At 43.3% G+C, this 20,721-nt stretch overlaps 1 protein-coding gene across 4 annotated transcripts in view; it reads right to left on the minus strand.

The window, feature by feature from the left end:
- The window catches only part of Spidr (scaffold protein involved in DNA repair), a 217,147-nt gene that overhangs the window by 14,778 nt on the left and 181,648 nt on the right, over positions 1 to 20,721 (minus strand). For all 4 annotated transcript variants that reach the window (XM_075970685.1, XM_075970694.1, XM_075970704.1 and 1 more), the window contains 5 exons: positions 12,349 to 12,436; positions 10,280 to 10,423; positions 10,136 to 10,195; positions 4,703 to 4,907; positions 3,761 to 3,913 (listed from right to left, as the gene is read on the minus strand). In XM_075970685.1, the coding sequence (XP_075826800.1) occupies positions 3,761 to 3,913; positions 4,703 to 4,907; positions 10,136 to 10,195; positions 10,280 to 10,423; positions 12,349 to 12,436 (650 nt within the window). The remainder of the gene's footprint in view (positions 1 to 3,760; positions 3,914 to 4,702; positions 4,908 to 10,135; positions 10,196 to 10,279; positions 10,424 to 12,348; positions 12,437 to 20,721) is intronic.

Raw genomic sequence — 20,721 nt, forward strand, 5'->3', positions numbered from 1 at the left:
GTATGGCGTGAGCTGACGACATGCAGTCTATCTGCAGTTTATAGCCCCTGGAGATCATCTCATGCATACAGTCGTAAGCCAGATTTGAGGGCTGGATGGAAGTATACCACTGAGCAGTTGGTATAATAATTTTACATGAGTGTTGAAAGGAAAGCCTGCCTCATCTCTTGCACTCACTGCTAAAAGCCTTTATTTACTCTGGCTGATACACAGAAATCTCTCACAGATAGGCTTGGGGAAGGCTATATATTAGCTATTAGACCATCTTTTTACAGAGGGACCTTCAAAGGGTAGATGTGAAGAAGGAACTACACCAAGAACAAGTCCTATCTGAGAGTCTCTGGGCCTGGAGGCAGCAGGGCAAGACAGTGAATAACCCAAGAAGGGGCACTGTTGTCATAGAGCAGTGCGGACCAGCTTTGTGTGACTTTGTCCCCGAGGTCAGCTACCAGCCTTTGGGAGGCCACGGACAGCTGGCAGGGTCAGCCTATTCTCTACCATCACTGTACTGAGGGCACCCCTCCTGGCAGGTAGAGACAATCTTTGTTACTTTGCTTTCTCTTCTCAGGGAACCTGGCAGTAACCTGTTCCATGACAATGTGTTTACACACTGGGCTTGTCCACCACAGGCCTGCAGGACACCTTTGGAGCTGGCCAGGAAACAGAGGAAATCCAAAGTGAATGCTTCTAGAGAATGAGGAGATGGGAGGAAAATGTCAGAAAATGTCTATAGGAAACATACCATCTATGAAATTAAACTGACAAGCAAGGTATTTTTGACTTAATAGGTTTTCAAAACTGACAATAACATGTATTCAATACTTACACCTATGAGCAACATAAAGAACAGTAGTGGTGTAACTGGGTGTGCGCATAGCTTGCTTTCTGGTACCAAGTCTTGCCATATAATGTGGAACAGCTCTCAAACATAGGGTGACTTTAATGCCTCTGCCTCTCAAGTGCAGACCATGAGCATGAACCACCACGCTTGGCTAGTAACATTTTCACAGGAAACAGGACAGCGGTGCCATCTGAAAGCAGACCTGAGTTTTGTAATTGTACACCAGAAACTCTAGGACAACCACTAGTACCTTTTAAAAAGACTCTACTTCATTTTAATTTTTATGAGTTTCACTATGCAGCTTATATGCTGGCGTGCAGTACCATGTCCAGGTAAGAGTTTAAGTCTTAAAAAAAATAGAAATACTGAAAGGAAATAGAATACACTGAATGCTCAAAGCAAATGGGAAAACAGCAACAACACAACACCCTAGAAATAGAGTAGGAAAAGGATCCAGGAGTAACACATTGGAAAAGCTGTATCAATCAGCTACAACACTAATCCTTTCTAATGCTAATGAATGATCTTACTGTACAAGTTAAATGGCAGATTATTAGCATGGACAAAAACAAGAACCAACTACATGCTATCTAAAAGAAACGATCAATGCATAAAGGGAGAGAGCAGGACATAACCCAATGCTAAGCCTAGTAAGAGCATGCCACAGTAATTTTTATTTCAGACAGGGCAAACCTCTGAGTCCTGAAAATTACTGGGACCAAAAATAATTGTTATGTAACAATAATAGGGTCAATTCTTTAACGTATATGCACCCAGCAAAGCATCAAAATACATGAAGAACCAGGTGAATGCCTTTAATTGGGAGGCAGAATCGGTGGCTCTCAAGACCAGAATGGTCTATAAAGTTCCAGCTCTGTCAGGGCGATATTAGTGAGGCTAAAATAAAATAAAATAAAACAAAACACACATGGAACAGAGAGATGGAACTTGTAGGAACAATAAATTCACAAGCATAACCTCAAACCAACACTCCTACTGACTGAACTGAATAGTTGATATTTTTATCCAGCAGCAGGAAAACACATTCTTATGCTTAGAGAGAACATTCACTTCAAAAGACCACATCCTGGGTCATAAGGTACACTTAATCATTTGAGAAACAGAAGCCAGGTCAAGGAGACAGGCGCCTCAGTGTGGTAAGTGCTGTGCAAGCCTGACGACCCGAGTTCCACCACAGGGAGAACTGATGCCACAGAGCTGACCTCCACAGGTGTACATGCTACATGCACATACGCGTGTGACAATGGTGACGGAAAATGAAAATGGAAGCCTGGAGCTTAGTGTAGCGGTTTGTAGCTGGAAGGCTGAACTAGCAGGATCTTAAGTTTAAGGCTAGTTTGGGCCACACAGTGAGTTACAAACAGTTCAGGCTACAGTAGGACATCTTATTAAAAGAATAACCAGTGGATGGAGAGATGGATATGAGCACTTGCTGATCTTGCAAAGGACCTGGGTTTGGTTCTCAGCAACCATATCAAAGTGGCTCACAACTGCCTATCCCTCCAGTTTCGGGACATCCAACACCCTCTTCAGACATTCCCAGGCTCCAGGCGTACATGTGAACATACGAAAGAGAATGTCTGACAAACAACAAAGTCGGCATGGAGGTGCACACCTGCAACTGCCACCCACCCTCAGCACGGAGGACAGGAGCACCTCAAAGGCTGTGGAGATCCTGCAACAGCAAATAGTCCAGAACAGGAGAGCCACAGAAGCAGAAAGCAGACTGACAGTTTCTTAAGGGTGTGGCAGGCAGCATGTACCACGGTTTGGTTTGCTTGTTTTGTTCCAATGTTATAGTGATGCTTGTACAATGCTGTGAACATATTAAAGTACTCTGAGCAAGTGAAGCTTCTCTCTGCACGTATGCTCCCTCTTGATCAGTAATTCAGCAATACCATCAATACTCTTCCTAATGAAACCCTCTGTTCTGTTTGTCTTCTGTTTACTTCTCTGTGGCTGCATTATTTGTCTCTCTGGGCCCTGTACCTACAGGGGGGAATCCAGACCGTGTCCCCTCCGGTCTTCAAAGCTAGTTTTCAACCACTCCTTATGCTATCATTACAGGGTGTTCTCTGAGTGTGCAGACTGTTATGTTTGTGACTTTGTCACTATTGAAGCTGCCCACCTCTGTGCACAGCAGACTATACTCTTGACAGCTAGCTGTCCTTCAGCTTCCTCTTGGTACCTCTCTCCATCCTTCTCCATTGGTCTATCAGCTCTGTCCTGCTGGCTAGCTTCCGAGTCCTGCTCTTTGCCCTCTCTCCATCCTCCAGTCTCCCCGCCCTTCTCCACTGGCTAGCCCGTTCTCTCCTGTTGGCTAGCTTCTGAGTCGGGCTCCTTGTCACTGGTGTATCTTTCAGATCTTAACTTAAGAATTCAGGTACCTAAAATATTTATTTATTTATTTATTTTGTCTGTGTACATGTGCGCGCGCGCGCACGCGCACACACACACACACACACACACACACACAGAGGCTTGTGTTGTATACATGCACACACGCACAGCACAGAGAACAACTTGTGGGAACCGGCGCTCTTTTTACACTGTGTCGATGGTGGGACTGAACTCAGAGGTCACTCGTTTGGGGGCAACACCTTCATTTGCTGAGCCATCTCATAGGCTCAAGGATCCAGTCTTTGGGGAGCCTTCCTAGATCTTATGCAGCAAGGTGAGAGGACCATTTGAGACACTGAGCTTTGTTTGTGCACTTAGCTGGTCTACATCTTTCTGTATGGACTCCCAGTCCACAATCACAGACCCTATTCTTACTTTTTCCCTATATATCTAATGTCTGGAACATAGACACCCAATAAAACTTGCCAAGCAGTATATTTAAAATAATACAGCACGTAAGACCATGGAAATTCTGCTTTCAATCAGAGGGCTACCCACCTTGCACGCTGCAAATGGAGTTGGCAGGTGTGAGGGAGCCCAGTTCATCCAGTGTCACTGGGCCAGGCAGGTCACAGGAACCAGCACCAGGAGGTACATACAAGAGAGACTTCTGGGGTAGGAGGACTGTCCGCTCAACACAAACAATCTGCCCTGCCATGGAGATAGTTCAGATTATTCACGCAATTAAGAAAAGCATCACACTCCAGCCAGTCTCCTTCATCAGCCACCACGAGTTGTGCAGGAAGAAAAGGCACAGACGGGTTTGTCACTTCCTAATGGAGGCTGTCCAGCAGGTCAGTGTCACATGGAAGCACATCTCAAAGCCCCCAGTGGACAACGGTGGAAAAGAACACAGCTACCACATTCAAATACAATTGAATGGGATGAATTTTATGGTATTCGCTATACCTAAATGAAATGGGAAAAAAAGTTTAACTGTTTGATCCCAAGGAAAAATATGGACTGATCTAAAGCCTACCTTATTATTATTGTTATTATTATTATTTTGAAAAAGGGTCTCACTGTGTGACCTAGGCTGGCCTCTAACTGATGATACTCCTGCCTCAGCATCCCATGTTTTGGGGCTACAGGTCTTTGTTACAGGGCCAGACATATACCATGTTCTCTAGTTTTTGTTTTATTTTAAAAAGAGACAGCTAGGACATGACTGTAGGTGGTTTCCACACATGCACAGGTGCTGTCAACAGAGTCAAGTGGCCAAAAGTGTCTTTCCAGTGTCTATCACAACTTGGGGTGCTGGCTCCTACCAGGTTGGCAAAGTCAATGAGAGCCAACGGCGGGTAAGATGGCCTCTGTACCCCCTCCAGGCTAGGCTCGCACTGGGCTTTGGGAAGGTGCCAGCAGAACTGAGCAGGATGGGGCCGCAGTGCAGGATCGAAGCAGCCACTCTAGTTAGGCAGCCAAGAGAAAGCAGCATACCCTTGTCTCGAAGAGCATCCCTGAAGAGTATGGTAGGAGGCACAGCCATGGCAAGTTCTTCTACAACTCCCGGGCCCAGCACACATGAGGGGGCTACATAGATTGGCAGCGTTTTGGGGAGGGAGTGGTCCCTTTCATCCTGTATTTGTAGGGTGATGTCAGTCACCAGCAGCCAGATTTCCTTTTGTGCCAAGAGATTCTTTAGCTGCAATTTGAAATAAGAAAACCCTATTAACTGTACATATCCAAAAACCTTTAAAAGCAGTATATTAGTGATTATTTATACTCAAAATTTAATACATGATTTCAAACACAACTTAAAACGTACAATGAAGTTTCCACACCAAGGTTACTGGCACTCACTGGTGCAGCCCCACCCTTATGTGGCTGTTAGGGCTCCTCTATAGGGCACAACACAGCCCTCACAGGCAGTTCTCCCCTTGTCCCCTCAAGTTCTCAGGGAGAACGCATTTCCATTCCCTCCCAGGTCTACGACTTCTGTTCAGTGGACCCATTCATGTCTTGAGGGTTAGGGACAGATGTCATGTGACCATGCAGAGGACGTACAAAGCAGCTGTCACAAACCTGCTGCATGTGCAGCAGGCTTCATTTTATTAGTTTTGTCTTTCTTTTCCCCTTCTGGAATGTATGTACGAGTGTGTGTGTGTGTGTGTGTGTGTGTGTGTGTGTGTGTGTGTATGCATATAGTCATTGGCAGGAGCTGTCACACTTTAGGAAGTTCTAGTAAACCGGCCTTCTACCTTTACCAGTTGGTCAAACTTACATCAATAGATAGAAGTTCAAGTCAAGGAAAAAGTGTAGGCCCAGGATCTAAGTGCTTGGCTGGTTTAAGAGTTCAGTTGATATGGCTGGAGTGGATGGCATGCTTAGGAGATGTGGGCTGGGGTGAAGGGCTTAGATCATTAGGGATTGAATACAGAAAATTAATTAGAGTAAATATTACTGAGAAAAATATTTACAGAACCAGCTTTCTCCTTGCTGGTGAGGGAAGGTTTCATTTATTGAGACTGAATTTCATGTAGCCCCGATTGGACTCAAATTCCCTGTGGAGCCAAGGGTCATCTTAAACTCCTGATCTTCCTGCTTCTATCTCCAAGCCAGGAAAGTCTAGAGAAAATTCTAGAGAAGATGGTCTCTGGTGGGAGGAACTGGTGTGCAGCATGACTTCAGACAGACATACCAGGAGTGCACAGCGATACATCCACATCTGTCTCCTTGCTCTAGTCACAGAGAAGGCCTAAAAATAATTATATTCCAATACAAGCAAGACTACCTAGAGCCAGATATTGGCTTTTAAATATCATTTCCCTTTAAAATTCACTGCACTCCTTGAAAAAGGGACTGATTCTAAAGTGTAAAGCCCAAAGAGCAGGCACACAGGAGCCTGATGCCAAACTAGACAGTCTTCCACACGGCGGAGGCAGGACTGCATCTCAGAAGCTGCCCTCTGCCCTCCACAGCACACAGATACACACACACACACACACGCACATGTGCACGCACACTAAAAGGCAAATCAATGAAAAACAAACCACCAAAGGTCAGCTTGAAACATCTTACTGTGTCAGAAGAGAAGAATTCAAATTAAAGATCAGCTACTCTTCCGCTGCTGTTATAAAGGTGAGGGAGGAGAACGTTTGCTTAGTTAATGGCTCCAGAGGGCCGCAGTGCATAATGATGGGGAGGGCATGCTAACAGGAGCATGGGGCAAACAGGAAGGAGGGAGAGGAAGGGGGAGAGATGACTCTCAAAGCCTACCCCAAGTGACATCCTTCCTCCAGAAAAACTGTATTTCCTAAAGGTTTCAGGGACCTCCCAAACGTCACCACCAACTGGAGACCAAGTACTCAAACAGAGGAACCTCTGGAAGCCATCTCTCATAAAACACCACACATGTTGACTATGCTCAGACAACCAAGGAGATAGCTTCTATCTGGAAAGACGTGAATACCAAATGAACAACAGTAACACATTGTATAAAACCTAGTGAATGAAAAATGAGGGGGCTACAGTGCAGCTTCCCTGAGATTGTGACTTAGAGGTGATGCAGCTGTGAGAGGTCACCTAGGATCCTGACATGTCCCTGTTGGATCACCTTTGATTCCTAACCCCTCTGAGCAGGGTGCCAGGCTCAAGCAGCCAATATGCTCATCAGAAATGCCTCAGGAGATCAGAGGCTCCCAGCCCACCAAAACCCACATAGCAGGTCAGTCTTAGACGTGGAAGAAAACTCTTTAATTTCTCCCTTTTTCCCTTCCTTCCTCTCTTCCTACACTGTCAAGCTGTTGAAAACACAGACCTTGTTGCTGTGGTATAGTGAACCAACGTTCAGCCATAAGTGAAAAACCAAAACCAAAACCAAAACAGATATCTATATTTTTCCCTCCAAGGGTAAAAACTAAATGCTCTTCATCAATACTTGAGATTTGTCTTTCAAATGACTGAGAGACCAGTATCTTCTAATTTTTTCTTAGTTTAATTTTACATTTCATTATTACTACTGTTCTTGTTGGGATGCATGTGTACACACAAGCACAGAGATGCCAGCTGACACTCTTACGGAGTCATTTCTCTCCTACTTCCCTCCTTCTTCACACGGGGCCTGCCTGCTGAGCAATCTTCCTTGACCATTTTTTGGACCCCTATTTTTTAAATTAATTACCAAATTACTTCTACTACCAGGGCATAAAAATTAATAATAAGACTATCTTTCATAAAAAGACATCAATATCCAATAGCTAAAATTTGTTTAAAATAAATCTTTTTTTATTTGTAATTGCTTAAACTTGGGAGCAGACAAGATCTTTGGGGAGATGTGTTACTTTTCTCATTACTATGAGAGAAGACCCGAGGAAGGATGCTTCAGGAGGAAGAAAGGACTTCTTGGCTTGTAGCTCTAGAGCACAGTCAGTCAAGGCAGGGAAGGCGATGGTGGGAAGGCCAGTGTGCGAGGCAGCAGGTCTTCCTGCCCCAGCAGTCAGAAAGGTGAGAAGGAAATGCTGGAGCTCAGCTCACTCATGCTGATCCAGTCTCTGTATGGAGGCCCCGAAGGGTCACTGCATGAAAGCACTGAGGTGCGGAGATACCAGGACCACAGGGTATCCTGAGGAGGGCTGCAGGCATGGGATAGATGGGCCAAGAAAGAAGCTTTGTGTGCTGTGGTACAGAGCTGGCAGGGCAGGCTCCTTCAAGCCTTTTTGACCTCAGAAGATGCCATCAGCAGCTCCAGATGCCAGAGTCAGAGTTTCATGATTTGGTGTTTTCACTGCTGGGCTTCAGTCTTGCTTTGGTCTGACCTTTCCTTGTCATGCCCACATCCCTCCGTATTGGAACGTTTCATTGTATGGCGCCTTTTATGTTACAATGGCTCATGGCTAAGAGACTGAGTATCAGGAGAGACGCCTCACTTATACTTTTGTGCAGTGTTACAACTACTGAAGACTTCTGAGATCAAATCAAATTCATTTTGCTCTATGGGCTGGCCATGGGCCTTATGGAGGCTTCTGCACCCTTTATACCTATAACATAAGACCGGCAAGGACAACACTGCTAAGTTGTGATCAAGACTGAGTGAACTCGCCATGGAGCACAGGTGCAGTGGCCTTTGTCCGTTCTGTAGGCTGGAGAGACTCTGGCGAGACCCCTTTCCATCCCAGAAACTCAATCAAGAACACTTCCCCATACATGTCCCCAGGTTTGTTTCCTGGGTGATTCTGATTCTGTCAAGCTGACAATCAATACTGACCGTCACAGTAGGTAAATGAGCTCTGATACAGCTAGATAATGGAACACTTATTCCTGAGTGTTATAGAGAGTGAGCCCTCAAGTCACTCAGGAGACATGGATGCCTAAATGCTTCCTATGGAAAGAAAAAAGCCAATCTGAAAAATCTGTGTACTCCATGATTAGACCATGTTGTGCTCTGGGTTTCAGTGTTTGCTAAAGGGTCTGAAGCAGAAAGGGATGAATAGGAAGAACACCGAGGACATCCATTACCATAGATTCTGCAATGATTCTGTCCCAGATTATAATGGCAAGAATTATGAACTATAAACCCTAGATGATTGTGTAAGCTGTTAACAAATCTACTACTCTGTGAACATGTTGATAAAATCTATGAGGCAAGACACACATGGGAGATTTTTATCTTATCCTTGATTTTGATGCAGACCCCAAACTCTTCTAAAACATAAAATCTATTAAAGAATTCTTTTGGTTTGTTTATTTTTCAAGGCAGGGATTCTCCGTGTAGTTTTGGAGCCTGTCCTGGAACTTGCGCTGCAGACCAGGCTGGCCTTGAACTCACAGAGATCCACCAACTTCTGCCTCCCAAGTGCTGGAATTATAGGCATGCGCCACCACTGCCCAGCCTAAAGAGTTCTTATAGCTACATGTAACCCAGAAAAAGCATTTGAACATGGGCAATAGTTCTGGATCCCTGACTTGTTCCTAAGCACAGGGTCATCTGACACACACCCCACTGGAAGGCAAGCTGACCGCCCTGGCATGTTTGGAATTATTGCATATAAGGCCGTCAACATACCCACTCAGCCCCGTGAGGCAGTACCCTGATCTAGTGAAGCAGAGAACTCAATGTCTTCCTCTGCCACTGTGTTTCCTTCCCTGTCTTCCTCACTCTCAGCCTCTGCGTTACAGCATCTCCCTGAAGGGCAAATGGCTCCTGCAGCACCATCTGCATAGTTCTGTGCCTAGAACACACTTTGGAATAACGCGAAGTCACAGATGATCAAGGTGCCATCATATACCAGGTATTCTACAGACTCACTGAAAACCACAGAGCCAGCCTTCAGTTTGTTTAGACTTAGAGAAAGTGCTTTAAAAAAAAAAAAAAGAATTCCTGTTCATTCATTTATAAATGCCAATATGGCTGCTTTTAAATTGCGGAGTAAAACCAACTAATTGCTACAGAAACTGCATGATTTAAGAATCATAAAATACTGATTATACGGTCCTTTATAAGAACAGTCTGCCCTCTATTATAGTTGAGGAAGAAGCTAAAATACTCTGTTTATGACACAATTTAAATTTTATTTATATATGTGCAACCCACCAGTAGCTCAATTAGAAGTTAAGAAACATATTCTTTTGGTATTTCTATAGCTTTTCACTGACTATGGGTCAGGGGAAAAATGTCTGCAATAGATTCCCAGTAGAAATAAAAAGAAACCAAAATTAAAAAACAACAGCAACAACCAAACACAAAGGAGCTCCACATAGTTTACACAGAGAAGGATGGCTCCAAATGAGGAGGGTAAATTATTGGTTAACCTAGACTTTAGAGATATTTTTCTATTATGGCATACCACTAATTTCTAAGAGATTGGCTAGAGAAAGAGAGGGGAAGACAGACAGACAGACAGACAGACAGACAGACAGACATGGTGATATTACCTGTGGTCTTCGATAAACCACTTTGGCATAGAAGCTGCAGCGCGTGCCATGCTCATCATTCTGGAACGGCAAAGACGGAAACATCAGAGAAAGCACAGGAACAGCAGAAGCATCTGAAGTACCTGTTAGAGACACAGCCATTACCTGGAGGATTTCTTGTAAGCAGTGGACAACTGGAGGCTGGTAGAGCTCAGAAATGGGGTCCCCTTCAATTGTATCGATGTGTCCCAGGCTCGGATGCGCAGAGAAGATATAACAGAAGGTAGGGGGAGGCAGGCAAGTCTTTATCTGTTTAGTATAAAGGAAAAAAAGAGAATAAGAATGTCTTGTTAAAAGAGCCGAAGGGCTGGGTGTTGGCGTGCGCCTTTAATCCCAGCATTCAGGGGGCAGAGGCAGGCAGGTGTCTACGAGTTCAAGGCCAACTTGGTCTACAAGAGCTAGTTCCAAGACAGGCTCCAAAGCTACAGAGAAACCCTGTCCCAAAAAACAAAAGATCCAAAGAATACTATTAACATAAGTTCTTTTAGTATTCTCATGATCAGGCTTGGCTTGATTGTGCAGGCCTGGGATCTCAGCTTGGGAGGCAGAGACACAAGGATCACAAGTTCAAGGCCTACCTGGACTTCAGGAGAACTTCATGGCCAGTCTGAGCCACTTAGTGAGACCTATATAACTCAGTGGTAGAGCATCTAGTACGGAAAGGCCCTAGAGTCAGTTCCTAAGACTAGAACAGACGCACGCACGCACGTACGCGCGCGCGCGCGCGCACACACACACACACATTTTGTTTTACGATGTATGTTCTCATGGGAAGGCTAGATAAGAAATGGGTTACTTTGTGCATCTGGGGCACCATGTATAAGAAAATTTCTGTGCAGATTTAAGATTTCATTTTAGATTTAGCATTCATGCCAGGCATGGTAACATAAGCCTGCAATTTCAACTCTTGGGAGAAAGAAGCAGGGGTACCAGGACTTTAAGGTCATCCTAAGATATACAAGGCCCAGTGTTAAAACAAAACAGAAGGAGAAGAAGTTATTCCTCAGAGTATACTGCCAGTACCACTTAGAAATTGCTCCTTACAGAATGTGCAGACGGGAACTTTGAGAAGGATGACGCTCCCTGGCACAGGCTCACACGTCATACATGCAGCACTCCGCTAAAAAGCCAGCTACAAGAAGCTGGAGAGATGGCTTAGTAGGTCAAGCACTTGCCACAAAATTCAGTTCCCGGAGCCCATGAACAAGCTGGTGTGATGGAACACCAGTACTTGGGGTGGAGCCAGAAGGATCCCAAAGCTCAGTGGCCAGGCAATCCAACCAAAATGGTGAGTTCCAGAGAGATATCCTCTCTCAAACACTTGAGGTGGAGAAGCAACTGAAGAAAGATATTCTTGCAGCAAGCTTTAGCATCTACATATGCCTGTTATATGCTCTCTCTCTCTCTCTCTCTCTCTCTCTCTCTCTCTGACTCCCTCTGTCTCTCTCATACACACACCACAGACAAGGTGGGTGTTGAGGGAGGAGGAAGAAGAAAAGGGAGGTGTGTGTGTGTGTGTGCTAGAGAGAGAGAGATGCTTTGGGCACTGTAGACTAAAGCAGCCACCCTGATGGGCAAATCCGAGGGGCAGTAGAAGAAACTTCTTGATTTTTTTTTCTGTTTCTGAGTCCCTACAAGGAACAATGTGGTGAGGAAAAGAGAAATTTCTGTTGACTATTTATGGATTCTACCTAGCATCTGTTCTAATTGATAACTGAGAGCTGACTTTATAAACTATTGCAAAGGAATTTGAGGCACAGTGTCGGCTTCAGGATGAGGCTAACGAAGACTGACTTGCAGCAGTGAATGAGGATTGCATCATGACTGAGTTTGCAGGCACACACCTGTAATTCTAATATTTGGGAAGCTGAAGAAGGATTACTTTGAGTTTAAAGTCAGTATAGGTTCCAGGCTGAGGCTGATTTTGTATTTCTCACAAAACTAAAATACAAACCAAAATTCATCAAGAATTTTCCAGAGGAGCATGGAAAAGAACCGGCAGAATATTGGCACTGGAGAGGAGCTGTAGTCTGTCCTAGATGACACTCACACATCACTGCAGACAAAGGAACTAGTTGCATAGTGCTGCCCAAGGAAAGACACAGCCATCTGACTACAGTAGGAGTGCCCAACTCAGTTCCTGACGAGGAGCTTTCCAAGTCTGGGCGGCTTACCTCTTCACTGGGCTGGCCACAGGAAGGCTCGGCGACAGGCATCACTGGGGGCCACATGGTGTCAATTAAACTGAAGAGCCCTGGTGCCCTGGGATAAGAAGAGACACTGCTGGAAGTATTCATCAACAACATTTGCCAATAAAGTACCAGTCAGTTCATGTGCTTAAAGATGACAGTTTTTTTACACTGTGATGAGCCTAGACATAGCACGTCATCACTGAAACAAATATGCAGAATATACCTGGAGAACAGACACGCACACCTCGACTTCAGCGTGTGGAGCCTGAGATAGGAATGTCAAGAGATTGAAGACTTCTGACTATCAACAGCAAGAAACCAAACCAAACCAAAATGGAACAGCAAAAATAGGGTTCAGCTGTTAGAGGATCAATTGCTCTACCAGATGAGCTGGGTTTACTTTCCAGCGCCAACATGGCAGCTCACAACTATCTGTAACTCCAGTTTAAAGGATCCATCACCCTTACTCAGACACATACATGCAAGCAATACACCAATGCACATAAAACAAAAATAAATATTAAAAACAGTAAAAACAGGCTGGGTGGTGGTGGCGCACGCCTTTAATCTCAGCACTTGGGAGGCAGAGCAGGTGGATCTCTGTGAGTTCAAGGCCAGCCTGGTTTACAAGAGCTAGTTCCAGGACAGGCTACAAAGCCACAGAGAAACCCTGTCTTGAAAAACCAAACCAAACAAAACAAAAAAAGTAAAAGTAACAAAAATCTTGAGGATAAGGACATAGATACCTTGCTAAATGAAAGACAAGAAACAAATTAAAATGTCCTTATGTACATACTAGTGACTAAAAGATATGTCTTTGAGTGGTTAATTGAGAAGGGTTTGGAGGCAATATTTATATTTCCCTTTGGATTATTTCATATGTATGTATATTTACACACACACACACGATTGTTTCATACAAACGATATATATAAATTTGTAAACATTTAAAGTTAAAATGTATGCCTTATATATAACTATTTCTAATACTGTGTATGTATGATGTCTATTGGGGGTGCATGCGCCATAGTGCATGCATGGAGGTCAGAGAACAACTTTTGCCGAGCTGGTTCTCTCTTTTCACATTCTTTGTGGCTTGAGGACACCAAGCTTGCGTGGCAAGCATTTTTATTCACTGAGTCATTTAGTTGGCCCTTGGTTTGTGAATTCTGAAAAAAGGTTTAGGTTGGTATCACATTCTTTTCAATCACAACACTGGGGAGGCAGAGACAGGAAAAACTATGCAAGTTTAGACCAGCCAGAGATACACAGAGACCTTATATTACACATAGTGTGTGTGTGTGTGTGTGTTGTGTGTGTGTGCGTGTGCATACATGCATGGGCATTCACCCATGTGTGCACCCAGAGGTTAGATTACAACTTGCAGGAGTTAGTTTTTACTTTCTACTTTTCTACTATGTGGGTCCTGGGAGTTAAGTTTACTCGATGGCTGATTGTTTTTGTGTTTTGAGACAGTATCTCATGTAACTCAAACTGGCCTCAAACTCCATAGGTAGCTAAGGATGGCTTTCAACTTCTTATCCTTCTACCACCATTTCCTAAATGCTCTGTTACATCCTATTTAGGTGGTGCTTGGGATGGAACCCAAATTTTATGCATGTCGGACAAACAATGTATCAACTGATCTAAAAGACCAAACATATTTTTCAAAAACATATATACAGATGCCTTTTCAACTTGACTACAATGGGGTTATGTTTTAATAAATTGATTGTAATTTGAAAATACTGTGTCTCTAAAATATACCCAGGGGCTAGAGAGATGGCTCAGTAGTTTGGTTCCTGGTGCCAACATAGGGAGGCTCACAACCATCTGTAACTCCAGCTCCAAGGCCTCTGTGGGGGTTTGAAAAAAGATTTGCCTCCATATGCTCATAGATTTAAATGCTTAGCCAACAGGGTGTGGTGCTACTCAGAGGGGTTGGAAGTGTGGCTCTGCTGGAGTTGGTGTGGCCATGTTAGAGGAAGTGTGTCACTGGGCAGGGGGAGGCTTTGGGGTTTCAAAAGCCCAAGCCAGTCCCTTCCTGCTGCCTGTGGGTCTGGATGTTGAACTCTCAGCTACTTCTCCAGGGTCATGTCTACCCGTGTGCTGCCATGAGAACACAGCTGATAAGCAACAAAGGACCAAGAACCGCAATAGACTAAAAAATTAACAAAATGATAAGAAATACAGAGTTTTAAATAATTACTTCGAATACCAATAGTTTCAATTCTTCCACAAAAAGACTGATTGAGATAGAAAACAAGATCCTCTTTTACCTCCTTCTAAGAAATGACTCATCATCAAAGATAGGTCCTAAAATAGAATGGACGTTGGGAAAAGGTCTTCAAAGCAAATGGAAGAAACAAGCCTTACAATTCTAATATCGGACAAAACAGACTGCAAACTAAATCGCGTCAGAAGAGATTAAGAAGGTCCCTCTTTTTGATCGAGCACATCACAATTCTAGAAATGTAAGCACTGAAGATCGGTGAAGCCAATTTCATAAAACAAATACTGTTAAATATAAAGTCAGAGATTAATGCCATTCTCATCATTAGACAGATCATGTAGGCCAAGAAAAAAGAAACAAAAAACAAAACCCAGCAAACACTGGAATTAAATGATTTCAAAGATCAAACAGATCTAGTAGGTATTATAGAACATTCTACCCAACCACTATGTAATATACATTTTTCTCAATAGCCATGGACCTTCATTAAAACATCACTTTCTTGGACAAAAACTAAGTGCCAATAAATATAGGAAAACTGAAATACTGCTTGTATTTTATCTGATGACTACAGACTAATAGCTAGAAATCAACAGCAAGAGAAACAACATATAATGTGTAGGGTAGATGGTCCACACCTACTTTTGTGTTTCAAAACCCATCAAAACCCACCAATGCCTGAGTGTGAAAACCCTCCAATCTCCACCCTGGAAAATTCTGCCACCCACCACCCCAAAAATCCCTATATAAGCCTGTTTTCTGCTCAGGTCCTTGCTGCTTCTCACCTGAGCAGAGGCAGCCACACTCTTGTGCCTTGAGGTTTGTTGTGTTGTGTGACTTTGTGGTATTCACTGGTTCCTGACAGCCAGGACACTTTTACCTTTAGAGCTACACTTGCACTAGGAAACCTTTCCCCTCAGAGTTGAAACAGAGCCATTTTCCTCACTCATCCATAAGATTTAGCAAGAAAAACATGCTCCACTCTGAAAGGTGCAAACATCTTACTTGTTAAGCATTATGACTTAGGAACTACACATAACTACCATGATGAAAACATAGGTTCTACCATTCAGTGTTCCAAACTTAAAGCATTTACACAATGGATAATTATTTAAATGTTTATAGTTTTCAATAGTTTATTATATGTTACACAGGATGTAAGCTGTACTGTGAACACATTATTAAAGAATGTGTCAGGTCCCCTGTCTTCTGGGAACTACCTGATGTGGTGCTGGGAACTGAACTCTGATCCTCCCAAGAGCAGCAAGGGCTTTTTACCAGTGCCATCTACCAGCAGAAATTAATGAAACAGAAACAAAGAAAGAGTAACAAACAATAATATATAAATATTCAATAAAAGGGCTGATTCTTGAAAAAGATAAGCAAAGTTGACAAACCTTAGCCAAATTAACCAAAAGAAAGAGAAAACCAAAATAAATAAAATTAGAGATAAAAGGGAGACATTACAAGAGATATCAAAAAAAGTCTATTTTAAAATACCTTTGCTCTACTACACTGGAAACCATAAGGAACAGATAAATTTCTGGAAGAGTGAGACCCATGAACGACAAACAATGATGAGAAAATAACCTACACAAATCTTTAAGAAGCAGTTATAAATTAAGTAGGTAATAAATAAAAATTCCCACAATTAAAAAAAAAACCTAACAAAACAGATTCATTACAAACCTAAAGAACTGTTTCAGTCAGGGTTTCTATTTCTCAAAGCCCACCCCCACAGTGACACACTTCCTCCAATAACGCCACACCTCCTAATGGTTCCACTCCCTTTGGGGGCCATTTTCTTTAAAACCACCAGAAGAACACCAATATTTTAAAATTATTTTGTAGAAAAGCAAAAGAGGTGTAGCCTGGGAGGGGAGACTCCTCCTTGGACTGAACAGGAATGTGTGGGCAGAAGCAAATAACAAAGAAGAATATTAGGTCGGGCGATGGTGGCGCATGCCTTTAATCCCAGCACTCGGGAGGCAGAGGCAGGTGGATCTCTGTGAGTTCGAGACCACCCTGGTCTACAAAGCTAGTTCCAGGACAGGCTCCAAAGCCACAGAGAAACCCTGTCTCGAAAAACCAAAAAAAAAAAAAGAATATTAGAAACACACAAAGAGATGAGGAATAAAATGGGCCCTCTGCTTCATGAACATTTAAACAATGCTAAGTCAAATTTTACAGAGCATTACTACGTTGTTCATCTTGATACAGGATCTTAAGATGTAGTCCAGGCTGGCCCTAAACTCATGTCTACTCTCCCGCCTCAGCCTCCCTATCGCTGGAACTACAGGCACACGCCACCATACTAGTCAAGAGTTTTAAACAACACAGCAAATTAGTAGCCACCTTTAGCCTCATAAGACATGCTATAATTCGTACTGATTGGCAGATGATGAAGGGCATTCAGAAAAGGAACCAACCAAGGTAGCAGCAGCCAAGATTTCTATCACCTCCAGTCTACTGGAGGGTATGTACAGCCTACCCCTCTGCATGCTGGACGGTCAGCTAAAGTCACTCACTGGCTGGTCTGCTCTATTATTTTGGGGACAGGCTCTGATCTGAGTTGGTCAGCTAAAGTCACTCACTGGCTGGTCTGCTCTGTTATCTTGGGGACAGGCTCTGATCTGAGTTGGTCAGCTGAAGTCACTTACTGGCTGGTCTGCTCTGTTATCTTGGGGACAGGCTCTGATCTGAGTTGGCTCCTCTGGAAGGGCTCTCCCTTCAGGACGCACACCTCCCCTCATAGCTCTCCCTGGAGCCAAGTTTCTCCACTTCTGGGAACTGGCCTTCTAGCAGTGAAGGGCTGCTGACAAGAGACTACTATTACCCTAATTAAGGAGGCTCACTGTTCTTCCAGAAAACCTTATCCAGGAATGCCCTCAGGACCTTTAAAATAGCCTCTTCAGTCAGAAGGTCAGCTGACCGTGGGCCAATTTCCTCCAGGCACAACACTTCCCCTACTCTCAGAAAGAGCAGAGTGGGTTGCTTCGTGGTTAATAAACACTCTGCCTCCAAGTCTGTAAGATCTCTTTCTCCCGAAAACCCAATACCAATACTAACTACAGAGCAATCTAAGTCTTTCTGTTGGGTGTGGACAGAGTTGAATTTGCTCTTGGAGATGTAAATCACATTAGCAAAGAAGACAGGACAGTAACAAACAGGGAAACAGTCTCCTCTACTGACTTAGTTCATCCTCAGACAGCCCAGACTTCTTCAAACCTAATGTATGTTTGGCTGTAAACTTCCCTTACGTATGGCCTATGCTGCTGCCAATTTCTTGTTGCCTATTTCTGTGCTCTCCCAGTGAGCAGATCTAGGAAATGAGCATGTGGCTGAGAATGCTGGAGCCTTTTCTAAGACTTTTTTTCACTACTTTTTATTCTCATATACAAGTGGAGTCTTCCAGCGAGTCTAAAATGATGAATTAAACCAGACAATAAAGAGCCTAACAGGGCTGGTAAGATGGCTCAGTGGGTAAAAGCAGTTAATTAACCCTGAGAATGACAATCTGAATTCAGGTCCTTTGTCTTATACTGTGGGTGGGGCAAACCAACTCTCCGGACCTACACTAGAGAACTGTGGCATGAGTGGGAATAGACACACACGATCAATAAAACGCAATGAAAGAGTTGAAAAAGAGATCTGCAGAAACATGAAAATACCGCTCTTCATAAAAAACAGTATTGGTGAGCCACATGTAGTAGTGTATGCTTGTCAGTGCAGCACTCAGGAGTCTGACACGAGAGAATCCTCTTTTTAAAAAACATTTGCTTATTTTATGTGTGTGGGAGCATGGAAGGATGTGCACAGAGGTCAGAGGACAATCTTTGGAGGATGTTCTCCCGTTGTGTGCTCCAGGGACTGAACTCAGATCACCAGCCTGAGCATCAAGCACCTTTACTCACTGATCCATCTTGGCAGCTTGGCTCTTGAGTTCTGAGATCAGCTAGAGCTACCAGAAACGACCCTGACTGAAACAAAACATCCCCCTAAAACAAACAACAATAAATGCCAAGCAACACAAATAACGGCAAACAGCAATAAAAACAACTCAAAATGAACTATATGCTTTTAATTTCTATTATGGTAAATACTGACCAATACAAGAATTTAAGAATAAACTCTCTGGGGATAAAGAGGTTATCCAGCTGCTAACAGCACTGCTGCTCTTGCAGAGCACCATGGATTGGTTCCCTGCACCCACAAGGCAACTCTCAACCTTCTGTTTTTAGTTCCAGGGGATCTGGCACCTCCTAGCCTCTGAGGGGAAAGTACGCGCGCACACACACACACTCAGGCAAAACACAATAAAATAAAAACAAATCAATTTTTTAAAGAAAATAAACTCTCTGTATTCTCAATTGTGGTGTGTGTGTGTGTGTGTGTGTGTGTGTGTGTGTGTGTGTGTGCGCGCTCGTGTGTGTGTAGAGCAAAGAGAATACAGAATTTGGGCCTACAGCAGAGCTACAGGGGAACAGAGGTAGGCGAGGGAAAAACTAAGTTTAATGCTGGGAGAAAGGAGGCAGAGTCAAGAAGAAGCCATGGAGCCGCTGCTGGAGACAGTTGTGCTGAAAATTTGCTGGTAAACCACAGCCATGTGGTGATATACAGATTACTAGAAATGAGTTAAATTAATATGTAAGAGTTATCCAGTAAGGGCTGGAGAGATGGCTCAGAGGTTAAGAGCATCGCCTGCTCTTCCAAAGGTCCTGAGTTCAATTCCCAGCAATCACATGGTGGCTCACAACCATCTGTAATGGGGTCTGGTACCCTCTTCTGGCCTGCAGGCATATACACAGACAGAATATTGTATACATAATAAAAACATATTAAAAGAAAACAGAAAACAATAAAAAAATATAAAAAAGAGTTATCCAGTAAGAAACTAGAGTTAATGGGCCAAGCAGTGATTTAATTAATACAGTTTCTGTGTGATTATTTTGTGGATAAGCGGCCAATGGGGAACTAACTGGCAGCCTTCCTTCAACAAATTGGCGCCAATGTGGCTGACTATATGCACGTAAAACCTAAGAAAGCTTGGAAAGGAATTCTAGACACAGGAAAACAAAGTTTAGCCACATTTTTTTCAGGCTGGTGCATGTGGCAGCTCCCTTAAGAGAGGTTTTCATGGTTCAGCAGTAGCAGAAAAAAAGCTGCGCCATTTTGAAATGCCGGCTTTCTGGGCCATGCTGTCAGCACAAACTCTGACTCTTTCTGGAGATCTGGCTACGGAGCATTTAAATGGGTGTTTGTGAATAGAGTGCTACAACTTGCTTAATGGCAACATAGAGTGGCTGTGTGGCTAAAAAGGGGGATGTGAGCATGGCTCTCAGAGGCAGCAAACAGCTCTGCCATGCTGGACTGTGTGGAGCAAGCAGGTAGTACCGTATATACCCTAGTAATGGCACAGCTTAAGTTTTTAAGAAGCATTTTAAGAAGCACTCATGAACAGTAAAGAATTACAGATACACAATAGGACACATTCAGACATAAAAGACCTCTCAGTGGGTCACAATGTTGGATAAATGTACGAAGGTTTGGGAGAGAGAAGAAATAGAATATAGACAGTTATAAAAAGAAGTAAATGGTTTATAAAAAAGGTAAAGTCTTTAAAGAGACAGAGTACAGGCAGTCAAAGATTAAAAGGAGTAATGAAAGAATAAACTACATAAAGATGAAATATACACAGAGTGTCTGGATTATGTATACTATTGTGTTTTCTTTGAATTTTTTGACTGCTGAGAGACATTTGATTCTGAGGACTGCTAAGCCAAACCAACATATATATTTTAAAGGTATCTTGAAGTCAAAATATAGGTCTAAGGATATGTTGCTTTGGAAAAGAGGTTCTTCTTTTGTTTCCACAGAAGATGAGAGTCTGTGGAATCCTTCTAGACTAATGTAGTTTGACAGACCAAGACCCCCTGACAGGTCACTGTAAATACCCCCCCCCAAATAGTTCACCCAATAAAAAGCAGGAAGAAGTTTGAAGAGAACTATGCCCATATTCCCAAATATTGTTTATAAATGTTTCTTTACATTTAAAGGGGGACTTGCTATAGAGATTTGCATTGGTATGGATCTTGGTTTTTGATACAAATTTAGGTCAATTT

This window comes from Microtus pennsylvanicus, chromosome 1 (assembly GCF_037038515.1).
Source record: "Microtus pennsylvanicus isolate mMicPen1 chromosome 1, mMicPen1.hap1, whole genome shotgun sequence".
NCBI classification, from domain to species: Eukaryota; Metazoa; Chordata; class Mammalia; order Rodentia; family Cricetidae; genus Microtus; species Microtus pennsylvanicus.